Source organism: Puma concolor, chromosome A3 (genome assembly GCF_028749965.1).
Source record: "Puma concolor isolate L17-30 chromosome A3, mPumCon1.1.hap2, whole genome shotgun sequence".
Taxonomy (NCBI): domain Eukaryota; kingdom Metazoa; phylum Chordata; class Mammalia; order Carnivora; family Felidae; genus Puma; species Puma concolor.
Window position 1 is genome coordinate 130,193,967 of NC_141669.1, and position 17,807 is coordinate 130,211,773.

The 17,807-nt window shown below is 43.0% G+C and overlaps 1 protein-coding gene across 1 annotated transcript; it reads left to right on the plus strand.

The window, feature by feature from the left end:
- The first annotated feature begins 218 nt into the window (after positions 1-218).
- PARD6B (par-6 family cell polarity regulator beta) lies at positions 219-16,936 on the plus strand. The gene is made up of 3 exons (XM_025932411.2): positions 219-692; positions 5,114-5,336; positions 13,967-16,936. The coding sequence occupies exons 1-3, from the start codon at positions 627-629 to the stop codon at positions 14,788-14,790; spliced, it is 1,113 nt and encodes a 370-aa protein (XP_025788196.1). The 5' UTR covers positions 219-626; the 3' UTR covers positions 14,791-16,936.
- The last annotated feature ends 871 nt before the right edge of the window (positions 16,937-17,807 follow it).

Below are 17,807 nucleotides of genomic sequence, written 5' to 3' on the forward strand. Positions count from 1 at the left end.
TGGATGTCCTGCTAGGTCCGGGGAGGAGGCCCAAAGTTTCAGGTGATCCCGCCCCTCCCTCGCAGCGCGGGGCCAATCGCAGGGCGGTGGGCGGGATTTTCGAGAAGGCGGTCCGCCCACGCGCTTCGCGAGGCGGGTATCGATTGGTTGGCGGCGCGGGCGCAGGTGCGCGCTTCCTATTGGGTGTGGGCGGAGCGCGAGCCGCCGAGGCTTCTGCGGCGACTGCAGGTGAGCGCGCTCACGCGCCGCCGCTCCGGCCAGGCTCGGGTGCGCGCGCGCGCGGGCGTGCGGGGGAGGTGGCCGAGAGCGAGACTGCGGCGCCTGTCGCCTCTGCTCCGCCCCCTCCTCCTCCTTCTCCGCCGTCGCGGCCGCCGCCGAGGCCCGGAGGGAGGGAGTCGCGTCCCCGCCCGCCGCGCCGCCAGTCGGACCCTTGGTCTCGCCGCGAGAGGAGCCAGCCGAGCGGAGCTCTGCGCGGAGACCCGGGCCGCGGCCGCCCCCTCTGCAGGTGCCTGTGAGGAAGCGCCCGGGCCGCAGCCGCGTCCCCAGCCCGCCGGCCGCGCACTCGCTCCCTGCGCTCCCGAGGGGCGGCCCGGCCGGAGGAGGCCGCCGCGGGGCCCGGCCTCAGCATGAACCGCAGTCACCGGCACGGAGCGGGCAGCGGCTGCCTGGGCACCATGGAGGTGAAGAGCAAGGTGCGCGGGGCCGGGCTGGGCGGAGCCGCCGGCCGATGGGGGCCAGGGGAAGGGGGGCGGCCGGGGCGGCCTGAGGGGGGCTGCCCGTTGTCTGCAACCGCGGGGCGGGGGGTTGCGGTAGTGGGATTTGGAGGCAGGAGGTAGCGGAGAGAAAACTTGGTGAGAAGGGGGCGAAGGTGGGGCTTGGGTTTGCCCCTAGCCCAGGTGGGAAGACCAGTGGAGCACTTAATCTCGTTCCTTAAATCTCATTCCTGTTCGGGGATGGGAGCGCTGGGTGGTAGGAAATCTTTGGGGGGGAAATTCTAGCTCCTGGTCTGTGAGTCCAAAGTATTTGGAACCCGCGGGGCCACAAAATGTTACCCCTTTCTACGGTTCAAGGGTGCATCGAGTTGGTGAAAGGGAGAGCCCAGTGAAGTCAAGAGCCCTTTTAAAGTTAGCTGTGCTTCCTGCTAGGGATTTTTCCAGCACTAACTTTGGTAGGCGTTTAATCTACAAAATTAACACTATCACCTTTCGTTTGAGTAGCACTTTACAGTTTCAGGCTGGATGCGCTTTTCATTCCATCGTGCTACCTTTTCACATCAAGTGTTTTCATTCCTGACCGAGCGGTTTGCCCAGTCTGTTGAGGATTCCGTCCCTGTCCACTGAATTCCTCAATCGCAAGGCTCCCTGAGCAGGGTAGTCTGTAGGGATTAGTTAGAGCATGCTTTCCAAAAGGGGTTTTGAGCTGGAACCTGGAGGTGTTCGGCAACCACATTTTCAAGCAAAACCATTTCCATGAGTTGAAGGGTCAAAAAGAGCTTAATCTAGTTTGCTTCTCTGAGAAAACAGAGGGCTCAGAAAGGTGATGACTTCGCCAAGCTCTGCTTTCATGACAAAACCTGAAAGCCTTTTTACAGAGTAACTTCTACGCTCCATAGAATACAAATGTTTATGAGAACGTTTAAAATAGAGTTGAGAAAACCAAAACGCGCGTACAAGCCTGGGAGAACAGTACAGCACGTATCCACTTAAAAAATAATGAAACGTCATTGAATGTAAGACTACTTAGGGCAAATACAAAATCAGGGAGCCTGTGGATAGAATGGTTTTATTATCTAGAGTTGATAAACAGAGTTGTGTAGGTTGCTGTAACTGAGATCCTGACATCAAGAATATTGGCAGTAATTTTTTTTAACATCATTTAACAGGGCTATTTGTGACTTAACTTCTGTATCAGGATAGGCACTAGTTGCAGAAACCGTTGTTTAATAGGAACAGAAATGCAGTTACAGCAATTTAAGGAATACACTCTTCCCTGTGCCCTCCATGGAGCTGTCATAGCAAATTGGAGGGACATGCTTAAGCTAAGGGTTAAGGTGACTCCAGATATACAGACATTTTTCCTGAGCTGCATAGGGGCAGTAGTGGTTCTGTGCCCAGTGGTTGAACTTTCTCAGGCATTCCTGTTATAAATCTAGGTTGCGCCTGTGGGAGTTGAGGTTAAGAAAAGAAAAACACTTACGATATTGCATAATTTTAAAATTCAGTTTGTGGTCCTAATCTTGGTAGTAAGTCTTTAATTTTTTTATCCTAGGAAAAATGAGTCGAGAGTCTAGGTGCATTGATAAATACAGTGAAGTGGTAATTTATCTCTTGGACTAGAAACCTGGAGCATTTGGGGACTGGAATTTCAGGCTTTCTGCCCCTTCTCTGCTGTCAGCTGATCTGTGGATCTTTCCCACACATGTCTACTACATGTTCCATATTTGACCTGTCAGGCTGCCCTGTTAGTGAACCTCCTCTCTTAACTAGAGTCAAGGCATTCTGAGAACCCGCACCAAGTGAAGTGTGGCTCCGTCATTGTTCTTTCTAGCTGTCAATGAATAGACACAGCATTAGGTCCTGTTTTTAATGTGTCTGTGACACCTTGTGTTTTAAATAGATATTGTTGACACGCTTATTTTTAGTGGATTAAATTAAACACTTGTCCTCCTTATCATTTAAAAAATATTTGGACAGATGTTTGAAACAGTATTTCCCTTTGTCACTGCTTTGGTGATATCAGAGCTTTTTACAAAACTGATCCTCAAGAGGTTGCAGCCAGGACCAGGTGATGTGCAGATCCACGTTTGGGATCTCTCTTACTTCTGCGGAGAAAACAGTGTGTCAACTTTGTTATCTTTGCGGACCTAGGAAAGTTCTTAATCAATATTGAAGGTGGTATCCTTTAATAACCTTGGGACAACTCCTGAGCTATACATTTTCTGATTGTTGTTCGTGGGCAGACAATATCAAAATTAACTTTGCTTTTCTCGGATGTACCAACAGATGCTGAGAGAAGGTGTCTATTCTCCCAGGGGAGAAGGCCAAATTCCGTGTGGCCAGGACAAAGTAGACTGGGCTAAAAAAGAGTTATAAATGGTTCACATAGTGGATAGTTGTTGAGTGGGTCTTGATTTTCTCTCTTAGTATTTTTCTTCATGTAGTCAAACGTTCTCCTGATCCTGTTTTTCTGCAAGAAGCATAACAGTTTCTCTTGTTTGGTTTTGTTTTCTGCTAACATTTGCAAAAGGGCACAGCTGCCGTGAAGCCATACAGTTTTTCATTGTTTTTATCATAACATTTAAGGAAGAGAAAAAATGTTAAGCAGAAGCTTTTCACCCAAAAGCTTTAGCAAAAGCAAAGACATTGGAGCCCTAAAATGTTCAGTTGTTAGATGTTACTCTTATACATGTACCAGGAGAAGTGATAACCCTGGCATGAATCAGAAAACACTAGCAACTCTGCCTTACGATACCAGAAGAAAGAAAATGGAGGAGAAACTGTGACTTTTGATAACATCGTAAGACTAGCTCTGATATGAAGGGTGTTGCCCAGTTTTTATTTACCTTGAAACATGAAGGTGTGACTGAACTTTTTGAGAGTTTTAGGTATGAGTCACCTTATATTCTTGACAAATGTTGGTGTTTGTGTTTCAAGAATGTGTTTTGGAAACTTTTTAAATTATTTATTAGAGGTAAGAGTCAGCTTTAGGGAGTTTTTAACTTAATTTAAAACTAGTGAGCAGTGTGGGTATTAGTAAGGCAGATGAACTTCTTAAATACAATAAGGACAGTGACTTCAGATATCCCATAGGTCCTTGGGAAGATGAATTGACACATTTGTAACCTCTCAAATTATTCTGATGGTGACTTTCTCTGCATGATGCTTAAGGCTGTGTTAGCATTACATTACCTTACATTAGAATACATTAATCTTTGTTGTGAATAGTAGATATTTAGAGGAAAAATAAGTTCAGTGGTAGAACATATTTAGCAAACATTTGTTTAAAATTAAAAAAAAAAAAAATCAACTGTAGGACTGAACTGAGTCTGTAATATCCGGTCTCCACAGTGATTCCTTAAGAGTGTGATTATAGTTACATAGCATTTCTAGACTTCTGTGGCCAGGACACTTTTTGAGGAAGGCTGATGAACCTTTCCTAGGTTTCCACATTGAGGAAGGTAGTCCCATATTAAGTCATAGATCCTGTTTATCAGGGACTAGATGAAGCCAGTCCTTAGTGTTCAATAACAGCCACTTTAATCATCTGGCATTTGGAGAGCAGAGATGTGATTCTAGAGTAGGGAAACATACCCGAAAATCAGAATTGTGAAGGTAAATACTGGGTCTGATAGAGGTGTTTCTTTGATCCCTTAAGACCTTGCTGATGTCATTGTCCTCTTTACCCACTAATGGGTGAGCTCCTGCTCCCAGCCCATCTATAGGGCTCAGCAGTGTGCCAAGCACATAACCACTTCTTGTGTTATGTGGGTGGTTGTAGGATATACGTTTTATGTATTAATAAAGCTTCTTTTTTCCAGCATTATCATAGGGAAGATACTCCTTATCTCTAGACCTATTTCTTATATACCTCTATTTGTATGGTAGCTTAATGCCAAGAAACTCAAAGCCCCTTTTTTATATGTTGCTGTTAATTCTTGCCACTTCCTGCGAAGTCATAATCCCTTTTATAAGGGAAGAAACTTAGGTACTTTTTGCTAATGGCCAAAATAAAGACTTGGGCGCATCTTTGTTACCGCACGGCCTGAGTGGGGAGAGTACTGCCGGTCGAGATCTGGGCTCCAGACCGGTTTGAGCTGAGTCACCGTTGCAGGACAGTCCCCAGTGAGGCCTGCGTACCCCAGGGGTTGAAGTGAGCCTGCATCTCCTGAAGGGAGTGCCCCTCAGAGATGCAGCGGTGAGAAGGCACATTCCTGTGCCTTTCTTATGCTGTTTTATCTCCAGATAGTGAGGGTTCAGACTAAGGACTGTGTCACTGCCACTATCTTGTTTATTAAGGGAAGTACCATGCCTGTTAATTTTCCTGTGGCGTGCATTTTCAAATCGGGTCCTGTTACTTATTTTGTTTTTAATTAATGTGTTCATTGTATTTATAGTTTGGAGCTGAATTTCGTCGGTTTTCACTGGAAAGATCCAAACCTGGAAAATTTGAGGAGTTTTATGGATTACTGCAACATGTTCATAAGATACCCAATGTTGACGTTTTAGTAGGCTATGCGGACATCCATGGAGACTTACTACCTATAAACAATGACGATAATTATCACAAAGCTGTTTCAACGGCCAACCCACTACTTAGGATTTTTATACAAAAAAAGGGTAAGTACCACTGTGTAGAAGAATTGTTTTAGAAACAGAAGTAGTTTATTTTCCTCATTGATAGGATATGCATTGAATATTCACTTTGGTGAATAGAGTTTTGTTCATTCAGAAAGATGTTTTGGAAAGGCTATGACTTTGAAATCAGAGAAACATTCTAATTTTTTTTTTTTTTTTTTTTTTGGTGGCAACGAACTCTCAGATGCTGTGTTTACTACTTAATAGATACCTGAAGGAAAGTTACTTATTTAGGATGTTTTTCACAGAAATAATGTCAGTTAGTTATCTGGAAAATTAGAGAGGAAGCCATTATTTTGGAGGAATTTAAACACTGATATTAGTCTTGCAAAAGAACATTTGAAATAACCATTCTGTGGGACAAGCATTTTCAAATGTACTTTCAGTTTTAAAACTTTTTTTTTTTTAAACTTTACGGCCTCCTCCGTGTCTGCCTGTCTGCACATGGGCCTGATGTGTGGGGTTTATTCCTTTGTCTTTGGTAAATGAAGAGGTTTAGAAAGCCAGTGTGACAGCACCAAGTTCAGTATTGGTGGGATAATGAGAGCCTTTCTATGTTTATAAACCAACCCAGAGAGCAGTTTGAGAGAATGGGTGGGGATTACCCTTGAAGGTGAAACTTTATTTCCAATCGGTTGATAAGCCTTGGACCACTCCCAGGGCTTTGGGACTGCACTGGTCTCGTAGCTCTGCTTTTCTAGGTTTGGAGGAACTGAAGTCCACCAACAAACCTCCGAGGGTCACGTTTACGCTGTTCACAAAATACTTGGAAGCACACACGTTAATTTTCCCAGAGACCCCTGAGATGGATTGCGTAGATACCTAACAGTGGTGTAGTACAATTAGGGTATTAGCCTAGGAAGATTAATTTGGCTGTTGGGGATGAGATGGGGTGAGCAGCGGTCTTAGAGGAGAGGACAAGTAGCTGGCATGAAGAGACAGCCGGGAAGCTGCCCCGGTGGAGGAGGCGGGTGAGGAAAGGGGCGTATCTGGTCCTTGAGAGTCGCTGCTCCCCACTGCATGGTGGGGATGTGAAGAGGACTCAAACAGAATAAATAGGTTTCTGGATTTGAGTCTGATGGCTGGGACAGTGCCATAAACAAGCAGAATTTGGAAGAGGGACATTGACTTGGAAAGAAAATGGATTTGGTTTTGGAACAAAAAAGGCTTATTTGGGGGGGTGCCTGGGTGGCTCAGTTGGTCAAGCGCTGACTTCGTCTCAGGTCATGATCTTGCGGTTTGTGGGGTTAAGCCCCACGTCGGGCTCTGTGCTGACAACTCGGAGCCTGGAGCTTGTTTTGGGTTCTGTGTCTCCTTCTCTCTCTGCCCCTCCCCATTCATGCTGTCTGTCTGTCTGTCTCTCTCTCTCAAAAATAGACTAAACATTAAAAAAAGGGGGGGGGGCTTATTTGGCTGATGAGTTTTAACTGTGTCATAGGAAATTGGAAGTAGTAGACTGGAACTTATGATCGAAATCTAGAGGCTAGTGAGAGAAGATTGAAAGTCTGGACAAGCGATCGTTGAAATTCTTGAGAGTGGACATCCGGTCTCGCAGGGATGAAGACAGGAGCGGGCCCTTGTCTGGTTGTGTAGAGACTGTTGGAGAGGAAGGAACGGCAGTAGAGGAGAGAAGACAAAACATTCAAGCGGAACTTGTGTTAAGCAGAAGAAGCTGAATCATTGAGTGGTAGGCCTTCCTTGTGATTTTCATTAAAAACTTCATTGCTGTTCGGGATGTGTATTTAAGTGAGGAGTGACTATGTTTAAACTCCTGCCATCCGACAAAATTTTGTTGGATTATCCTTTTTGTTAGATTATAGGAGTTGGATTATACCACTACGTGTGCTTATTACTGGAATAGTGACACTTAACGATTGTGGGATTAATCCTGATGTCTGGTACGGGTGGTTATGTTCTGCTATTTGCTTTTTAAATATGTTTCTATGTGAACAAAAGTTTTCTTTGCCCTAGAAGTAAATGTCCAATATAGTGAACAGCTCTTAGAATTTGATTTAGAAATAGGTAGTGCATTGGACAGAACATCTTTGCTTTTAAAAATACAAGTGTAGGGGCGCCTGGGTGGCGCAGTCGGTTAAGCGTCCGACTTCAGCCAGGTCACGATCTCGCGGTCCGTGAGTTCGAGCCCCGCGTCAGGCTCTGGGCTGATGGCTCGGAGCCTGGAGCCTGTTTCCGATTCTGTGTCTCCCTCTCTCTCTGACCCTCCCCCGTTCATGCTCTGTCTCTCTCTGTCCCAAAAAAAATAAATAAACATTGAAAAAAAAAAATTTAAAAAAAAAAAAAAAATACAAGTGTAATTTGGGGCACCTGGGCGGCTCAGTCGGTTGAGCGTCCGACTTCGACTCAGGTCATGATGTCACAGCTGGTAATTTCGAGCCCCGCGTCGAGCTCTGTGCTGATAGCTTGGAACCTGGAGCCTGCTTCGGACTCTGTCTCTCTCTCTCTCTCTCTCTCTGTCTCTCTCTCTGCCCCTAACCCACTCGCATCCTGTCTCTGTCTGTCTCAAAAATAAATAAACATTAAAATTAAAATAAATAAATAAAAATGCAAGTGTAATGCAAATAGGACTTAAGGAAAGCAGAAAAGTAAGCTGGTCGAGTCATTCCTGCTTCATAACCCCCCTTCTCCCTTCCCACTCTACCCAGAATAACATCCTTCCTGCCTTGGACTTTACAACGTCATCTTTCTCCGTTCCCCTACTCCCTCATCACAGCCCACCAGGCTGGCTTGCTTTCTGGCTCAGACTTGGAAAGCTCGTTGCTCTCTGTGTTTCTGCTGTTCTTTCCCCCTTTTCCTTGCTCCTCCCATGGCTCCCTCCTCATCATTCAGATCTTAACACACATAACTTTCTTCTAAGAGTCTCTTTGGACCACCCTAGCCAAAGCCCCCTGACCCTCCCACCTTTATCAGACCTGAAGTCACCTTATGTAAGGGCAAGTTAGTTATCTTTACTGTCTGTCTTACAGACTTACTCAGTGCCCGGTGATTCACGGTGATACTTTTTTTTCTTTTAAAGATCAACAGATGCTTAAGTAGAAAGCTGATTTTATGTAAATGATAAACGGCATTAAAGTCAGGAAACTAATATAACGCATGACATTACGTATAGTAACATTTCACTGCTCAATTACAACACATTTTCTGTTTTCTTGGCTTCTTGATCCCAGTTTAGGAATCGTTAGGGCAGCGATTACGTTTGATATGGTACCAAGTGATTTTAAAAAACAAACTTCAGGGGCGCCTGGGTGGCGCAGTCGGTTAAGCGTCCGACTTCAGCCAGGTCACGATCTCGCGGTCCATGAGTTCGAGCCCCGCGTCGGGCTCTGGGCTGATGGCTCAGAGCCTGGAGCCTGTTTCCGATTCTGTGTCTCCCTCTCTCTCTGCCCCTCCCCCGTTCATGCTCTGTCTCTCTCTGTCCCAAAAATAAATAAAAACGTTGAAAAAAAATTTAAAAAAAAAAAAACTTCAGAACCATTTAAAATTTTAAAACTGTGTCTTTTACAGTACATCTTTAATTGAAAATCTGATGCTTCTACTAAGAGTTTCTTTGAATTGAAAGGTCACAGTTGAATGCATAAACTATTGTTACATATCTTGAAAGGTTTTATGTTTTGTAATAATTTGTTAGAAGAAAGACCCCGTCTCTAGGGCTATTATCATCGGAAGCAGAACCAAAAGAAGATAAAGTCTCTGGTGTCTTAAAAGTTGTATTCACAGAGAAGATTGCCAGATCTTTTGTCAACCCCCTTCCCCTATTGGAGTTTAAAAGCTTCCCAGCTCGCATGACAGGCAGCCAAGTCTGGGATCTGTTGTGCTCAGACTCCTCCCCAGATCTGATCAGAATATCCACACCACAACTTCGTGGTCTATTACCATCAGTTTTTGTATGATCTCAGACAAATGCATTTTTATCTTGGATTTATTCAGAAGAGTCTGCTGGAAACACTAGAAGGGCCTCCCTTTACACACTCTCTCACTTAAGACATGGTCTTGTGGCCCAGACACCTGGTCAGGCACCCCATTCATCTCTTAAAACCGTGCACTCGACATTATTCTGCAGATGTACTTTAAGACTCCATTTCAGTGAGTCAGGGTTTGACTTAAAAATGCTCTATGGGGCGCCTGGGTGGCGCAGTCGGTTAGGCGTCTGACTTCAGCCAGGTCACGATCTCGCGGTCCGTGAGTTCGAGCCCCGCGTCGGGCTCTGGGCTGATGGCTCGGAGCCTGGAGCCTGTTTCCGATTCTGTGTCTCCCTCTCTCTCTGCCCCTCCCCCGTTCATGCTCTGTCTCTCTCTGTCCCAAAAATAAATAAACATTGAAAAAAAAATTTTTTAATTAAAAAAAAAAAATAATAAATAAATAAAAATGCTCTAAAGGATATGCATTTTAATTGTAAATTGTAAAAAATGGTTTAAAGGTGTGGCCCAAGAAATAAGGTCAAATAAAAAAAAAGAAGAAATTGTGACACGAGTTGCTCATGACAGAAACCTGGGTGTCACCTTTGACATATGCCTGTCTTTTGCTCAGGCACCGAGCCTGTTAGTATTAAAACTGTTCTAATTATTTTTCACGTTCGTTTCCCCATCAGCACTACCTCTGCTCCAGGCCAGGGGCCATCCAAAATCACTTCGGCGGCGGCTCCTCGTTTTCTCCCTCAGGGCCATTCTCCAGTTTACAGCCTGGGTGAGCTTAGTAGAAAAACCCAAACCTTTGGTTTTCTTCCCATTGCCCCTAGGCTGAAGTCCATAATCCTTAACAACCCCCCCCCCCCCCCCCCCCCGTTTGTCTGCAGGGCCCCTGCTGCCTCTAACTGGGCTCTTGGCTCCTTCCCCTCCCCTCCCCCCCTCTCTCTATTGGACTTCTTCGTCTGCCCCATCCAGCCCTTCTCTATGTTCGTTGGATCCTGTGCCTGGAACATTCTTCCCTCCCTTCTACCTGATTAGCTACTGGCTTCTTTTCCAGTCTCAGCACAAACCTCTCTTCCCTGGAGAAGCCTTGTGTCTCCCTGCAAACCAGGCCAGGCTCCTACGGTGCACTGTAGACAAACCACAGTTCTTGGCTCCTTCTAATAACGTAATTGTTTGAAATTCGGGTTGCTGGCCCCTCTTGTGGAGTCCCCTCTTGTGGAGTGCAAGCACCATGAGAACAAGCCCCCACCTTCTCTTGGTCACGGGATCTGCCTGGCTACATCCTAGTGCAGCTTCGGCGTTTGGTGATTGGTTTGCTTATATTAGGAAGTGAAGGGATTTGCATACTTTGAATGTTGCTTTAGGTGATATTTAATCCTTTTAAAGCTGCCAGATCTAGTTCATTTAACCATTTTGGATTAGAACAAAGGTTGGCAAACAAGGCTTGCTGGCTGTTTTTGTAAATAAAGTTTTCTTGGAACACGGCCACACTCCTTCCTTTACGTACTGATCGTGGCTTTTGCAGCAGCGACTATATGACCTGCAACACCTAAAATACTTACTCCAGAGCTCTTTTGGGGAAAAGTTTGTCAACCCTGGAGTAGGATAATTTCAGAAATTATTTCCTTCTTCCCTGTCTTCTCATCGAACTTCAGATGGGTCATCGTGAACTTTCTTGATTACTGTGAACTGTTACTGTGTTTACTCTACAGGGATGCTGATGGGGTTTATAGGAGGGTTTGGGTTTTTTATCCCCCAGATTTGCTTTAACACCGTAGGCTTTTATTTCACGTATCTGTGCCTGCCCTAGGTCACTAGTGGACCCTTACCCCCTGTTCTGAATCTGTGACTCACGACTCAATGTCCGTTAAGGAATGAGACAGCCAGGCCTTTTGGAATTAACTGTTGGAAGAGTAAGAGGTCCCGGGGAGTGGCTGCAAGGCTCCTCTCTAAGTAAAGCACAGGAACTTTCTGTAAGGAAGGGAGACCCGCAGTTTGGCTCCTGGCAGGCATTCCAAGTGGATCCGTGATGATCGCAGTTAGCTGAGGCTGTGGCCGAGAGACGGGCTTGGGATAAGGGAGGTGTTGAGCCTATATCATGTACTGTTGCATAAGCCCTGGTTTTTACGGTGTGGGGGGTGGGGAGGTTGCTGTGAACCAAGTTTGCAAACTTTCCATCTCATTCTGAGTTCAGTGCTTTGATACACAGACTCAGGTAGAAAATGAACTCCCGGTTCCCAGTGGACAGTCACCTTTACACTTTAAACTAACACTCTGCACCCTGGCTTCCTGCCAAAATATTTCTTTTCCCAGTGGCTAGAAACTGATTAGCTAGATGGGAGAACAAAGGTGCCTTTGTACTGGGGCATATTGCTTTTGAGAATTTAGCAGAGAGCATTCAAACAGTCTGGATGCAATGCCAAATTATGCAGATTTAGGATTGTTCTTTCTTTTTTGGGGGGAGGGCGGGGGTCAGGTTTCCCATGTAGGCAACTTAATTTTGTTCCAGTGTGTACAGTGTGGAATTTTCCTTATAAATATTATGTAGGTTTTTTTAAATTGATTGTTTTAAAATGAAAAGATACTTTTGGGAAAATACATTCAGTAGAAGACTATTGTTGATAGTCTTTCCCAAGTGTTGCCAAAAAGATTCTTGTGTCACTGGGTTAATTTCCAAAGCCAAATTATAAATAAATTTGTCTCTGTAGGAACATAGTATGCATATTTTATAAATGAAGACAGAATTTGCCCCAGGGGGAAAAAAATGCCAAAAATTAAGGTACCCCTGGTCTTGTACATTTATCTGCAACTAGCCTTTTTTTTTTTTTTTTTTTAATGTTTGTTTATTTTTGAGAGAGAGACAGGATCTGAAGCGCGTTCTGCACTGACATCAGAGAGCCCGGTGTGGGGCTCGACCTCATGAACTGTGAGATCATGACCTGTGCCTAACTAAGTTGGACGCTTAACCAACTCGCCACCCAGGTGCCCCTCTGCAGCTAGCTTTTAAAGAATGTTCAAGCAACATGAGAAAAAAATACCCAAGTTCTCCATATTCAGACCCACACCTGACACTTAATACTCATTATGTGAATGCATAAGGTATTGGCCAGATAAGAAAATCCAGGTCCAGTCTTTCTCTGTATTTTGTACTCTTAATGGTTATTTTGTACCCTTGATTTCCTGGTTTATAAAGATGGAAATATTTATCAATAGAAGGTGAGAGTGCAGGGAAAGAATGGAAGCTAAGTCCTGTCCCACACAGTACAGTGATACTATTCTCTGTAGCAGGAGCTGAGGCTAAGATTTTTTAATTTCTTCTCATTGGTTATTTTTGAAACATGATTTCAAGTTTCGTACCTGTGGTCAATCTCATTTCCTTTTCTACCTCATTCTCTGATGAGATGTTTTGTTTGTAGATGCCTTCCTTCAACAGTGTGATTTAAGAATACCTATCTGGTTTTAGGCGCCCCGTTTTCCCTTAGTTTACATCAGAATTCTAGATTGTTGGCTGGAAGAATGAATTCAAGCCCGCGGATGTTAGCAGATGTTATTTGGCTCAAGCTGGTTTTTGTTGTTATTTAATTGGGTATCAGCATTTAAAAATGAGAAATTTTTTACCTAAAAAAACAAGGCTCCGTGGCAAATTGGATTTGGCCGCACAGATTTCTTTAGTGGAAGAAAGATGCCTGCAGCAAGGGGGCCGTGCCGCACGTTAAATGGTTAAATGAGGCAGCAGCTCCGGGCTGCCAGGGTCCTCCCTCCCGCCGGTTGTGTCCCCACCACCCAGACAGGTTCCTTTGCCCCCCCCCCCGTTGTTTCACACACGGTGAAGAAAAAAGTTAACAATCTTACACTTCAGCGTCTTTCAAAGTGGGAAAATGGGAGATGAAGAATTCCCCCCTGGAAAGCTGGAAGAGAACATTTGCAGAAGACCAAAATCCCTACGTTCTAGATCTATATTCCTCTTATTACATTATCATTTAATGCATATTATCTGCCCAGTCAGCCTCTCCTACAGGTTCATTCTCTTGATTTACCTTGGGATTCAAAAGTGTCGCATTTTACATCGAGGAGAATCAGAAATATGCAAACTGGAGGTTCTTAAATGAAGGGAAAATACATTTTATGTAACGCATTTGAAATGATGTTTAAAAAAATTTTTTTTTAACGTTTATTTTTTTTTGAGACAGAGAGAGACAGAGCATGAACGGGGGAGGGTCAGAGAGAGGGAGACACAGAATCTGAAACAGGTTCCAGGCTCTGAGCTGTCAGCACAGAGCCCGACACGGGGCTTGAACTCGCAGACCCCGAGATCATGACCTGAGCTGAAGTCGGCCGCTTAACCGACTGAGCCACCCAGGCGCCCCTGAAATGATGTTTAAGAATGGTTTGTAAGACTTACCAGAATCGTGTTTGCCCTCTTAATGCTTAATAGCCTTTGAGCTTGCTCAGATTTAACTTCAGCATTTGCTTCTTTTATGATGTGTACTTGAGAGGGCCACCTAGTGGTTTCTTTCTGGTACAGCAGTCTTACCACTGCACTACATTTTGATCTGATTAGAAGCTAATATTTAAATTGTTTGTGTACCAAATGCATGTGAGTTCTCCCTTCTGTATAGATTCAACTGTAGATAAATGGGTGTTTTTACAGTATCTCTATAATTATCATATTTTGTTTTTAAACAGAAGAAGCAGACTACAGTGCCTTTGGTACAGACACACTAATAAAGAAGAAGAATGTTTTGACCAACGTATTGCGTCCTGACAACCATAGAAAAAAGCCACACATAGTCATTAGCATGCCCCAAGACTTCAGACCCGTGTCTTCTATTATAGACGTGGATATTCTCCCAGAAACACATCGTAGGGTTCGTCTTTACAAGTACGGCACTGAGAAACCCTTAGGATTCTACATCCGGGATGGCTCCAGTGTCAGGGTAACACCTCATGGCTTAGAGAAGGTCCCAGGGATCTTTATATCCAGACTTGTCCCCGGAGGCCTGGCTCAAAGCACAGGACTGTTAGCTGTGAATGATGAAGTCTTAGAAGTCAACGGCATAGAAGTTTCAGGGAAGAGTCTTGATCAAGTAACAGACATGATGATCGCCAACAGCCGCAACCTCATCATCACGGTGAGACCAGCAAACCAGAGGAACAATGTTGTCCGGAACAGTCGGACTTCTGGCAGCTCTGGCCAGTCCACTGATAACAGCCTTCTGGGCTATCCCCAGCAGGCAGAACCGAGCTTTGAGCCAGAGGATGAAGACAGTGATGAGGACGACATTATTATTGAAGGTAACGGAGTGCCGCAGCAGATTCCGAAAGCTGTTCCCACTACCGAGAGCCTGGAATCACTGACGCAAATAGAACTCAATTTTGAATCTGGACAGAATGGTTTTATTCCTTCTAATGATGTGAGCTTAGCCCCCATCGCAAGTGGCACAGGTACAGAAACACGTGCTCCAGATCAAAAACTCTTAGAAGAAGACGGAACGATCATAACGCTATGAAACCTTTGTGTGAATGTCACCATAGGGACTTGTAAATTCGGCTAGTTTAAAGCATATATACCTCTGAACCAGTGACCTGGAGTAGGCATGAGAAAAATAATATTGCAAGCTTAAAATGTTATTAAAATAGTAGTTTGATAATTGTTAATACAAACTTTGGTTTGTCAGAGGTGAGTTTAAGTCTAAAAGGGGCCTTTGCTAATGAAATTATGTGCTTTTGCTATTTTGTCTACAGAGAACTGGATGTTAGGGCACGTTCTCAGAACTACGAGAGGGCCAGATCATTTCCGTTCAAAGTGGTTGTGTATTTAACCTGCTGTGCAGAGCCCAGTTAGCTTTTTCTTTTAACTATATATTTTTTTAATTCTAATGTGAAGAAGTCCGATTCTGTCCTTTGGTACCTTGGGGACCTCAGCTCCTATGTTTCTTGTATTTTATCTTGATTTTTTTAATGTTATTCTTCCGTTGCTAATGGTTACAAGTAATTTTTTCAAATGCCTTCTTTCCCCCCTAATTTCTAAGAGATCGAACCAATTGACTGTTTTTAGGAATTGCTTCCTAGGTCATAAAGCATTGAAGCCATGGTCTTGAATTAAGAAACTGTAACAGTTGTCCAGGTTAAAAGTTTGTTCATCCTATAGCTTTCCTATTTACGAACTCATTCCATATGTGTATGACTTAACGTTGTAAAAGGCAGTTCCATCAACTGGTGATACTTGAGACCCCCTTAATCTCTTCTGTCTCATTCCCATCTCATTGAAATCATTCCTTTTGTCGTTAGTGTTTTGTTGGCGTGCTTTTATACTCTTTTCACGTATTTGATTAGTATGAATCATTTTGGATTAAAAAATGCACCCAAATTAAGAGATTTTTACACACAGGACAAACTTGTGCACTTTTTGTATGAGATACGTGGGTTTTCCTTACTGGGATTTCTAGGGACACTGCCTACACTTTATGAGAAATAATATAGTATTCACCTTGGACAGGTAGCATTTGTTGCTATTAATTTTATGAGGCTATTTATTATTTTCCGATGCACCCACTTAGGACAAGTTGAAGGTAAGGCTGCTAGCTCCCAACCCTCGCCTGATTCCACTGGACAACGTGCACAAGCACCGCTTGTATATAGAAACTAAGAAGAGTGTGGGGCGCGCACACGTTCCCTGTGGCTTACGGATTTTCCTCTCTGAGTTATTTATTATTAATTTTATGGTAGGGCCAGGACAGATGGATACCTTTATAACAACTGTGTGCTATTGAAACAATGAAGAATTTAATGGCTCCGTTTTGAAGGATATTTTCTCTCTGGTAAAAACATATGAAGAAGTCTGGATTAGATGAAGGTGGCTGGACTCAGAACACTTCATGTATTTTGCTCGCGGCACCACTAAACTGACAACCGCACAACATTATGTGACGCTGTACTTTTTCGTTGAAGTCACCCAAGTTCTTCCACTTCTGTACCACTATTTTTTAACGGCATTCCAGCTTTAACATTCTGTGAGTTGATATAAATTTGACTCTTGAATGGGAAAATGTTAACACATAGGTTAAATTTCATGCATATTTTAAGCGGTGCAGGGGTTTAACATTTTAAGTAAAAATCCTTTCACACACTACCTCTCTCTCCTTTTTTTTTTTTTTTTTTTTTTTTTTAACAAAGTTTTAACATCAGAACTTCTCTCCTGGGAAAAATACTTCAGGGCTTGACTTTTTGTACACATTTTAACTATAAAGTACAGATTTGTCTTGTATGTATTCACGAAAATGGAAATCAAAGCTGCTAGTGCTTTTTATTTTAATTATCCTGCTAAGGGTATATACGAGTGGTGTTTTAAGCTAGATTTCTCATTTAAATTATTGGTGACATAATTGATTACTAGACATATTGTAAAGCCAGTATAGACCTTGGTTATACAATAAAATGTCAAATCATTGGCAGTCTCAATTATTTCAGGTGTACCTTATTAACAAAAATATCAGTGGACTCCACATAAAATTTTGTAGTACTAAATGTCAAGCCTAACTGTGAATTTTGTTCTGTATCTTGAGTAAATTTATGATGTTCTCATGAGCTATCAACAAAAATATATGTACTTTTGTGAACTATGAATTTTCTAATTAAATTTTACATGCAACATGATTTTTACATGAATGATACTTTGTTTAAACTATCAAATGTCAGTATTTTACTACAATTTTATTATAAAATGTACATTATCACTAAATGAACTTTGATTTTAAAAATCAAATTAGTTTTAGTTGTATATTATTTTTTACAAATAAAGATAGACTTGTATAAAGGATACTTTCTTGTTTGCAAATATATGAATAGTCCCCCAACAAATATTTACCAAGCACTCACTATATAAAATGAATAGGAAGAAAAATGCTAAGCTTAATAACAGTATTCTGGCTTCCTTAACTTCTAATGTTTAAAAGATAAACACCAAATTGTATACACATTGACTGCAACCATGTCTGAGCATATGATTATGTATAGGAAGATAGCATTTAAAATGTAGCTATTCGGATTGTGTGAGAGATTGTGATATTCATTCAGAGTCATCATTTGGATTGTTAGAGATTATTTGAAACAAGACAAAAGTAGTTTGTAATGGGACAGTTTATCTTCTGAGATTCAAATTCACTTAGTTACGCTTTTTATTACCACCCTGTATGGCACTGCCTGTACAGATTGGATTCATTCCAGTTTAAACTGGACCATGGAAGAACCCTGAGATAAATCAGACCCTCCTCCTGAGCCCTTTCTGATCCCAAATTCATCACTGTCATTAGCTTAGCTGATCATGTGTGCTGACTCTGCCAACCAGTGGCGAGTATGATCCTTCTGATTCCTTCCCTCGACTTAAAAACATTGAAAATCCTCTGAGTAAAAACTCAATAATCATATACATAGATCTCTTCACGTCATTGATTGCTACAGATTGGTACAGATCGATTTCATTCAATGTGTGATGTTTATCTCTGGGTGTCAGTGTCCATGAAACAAT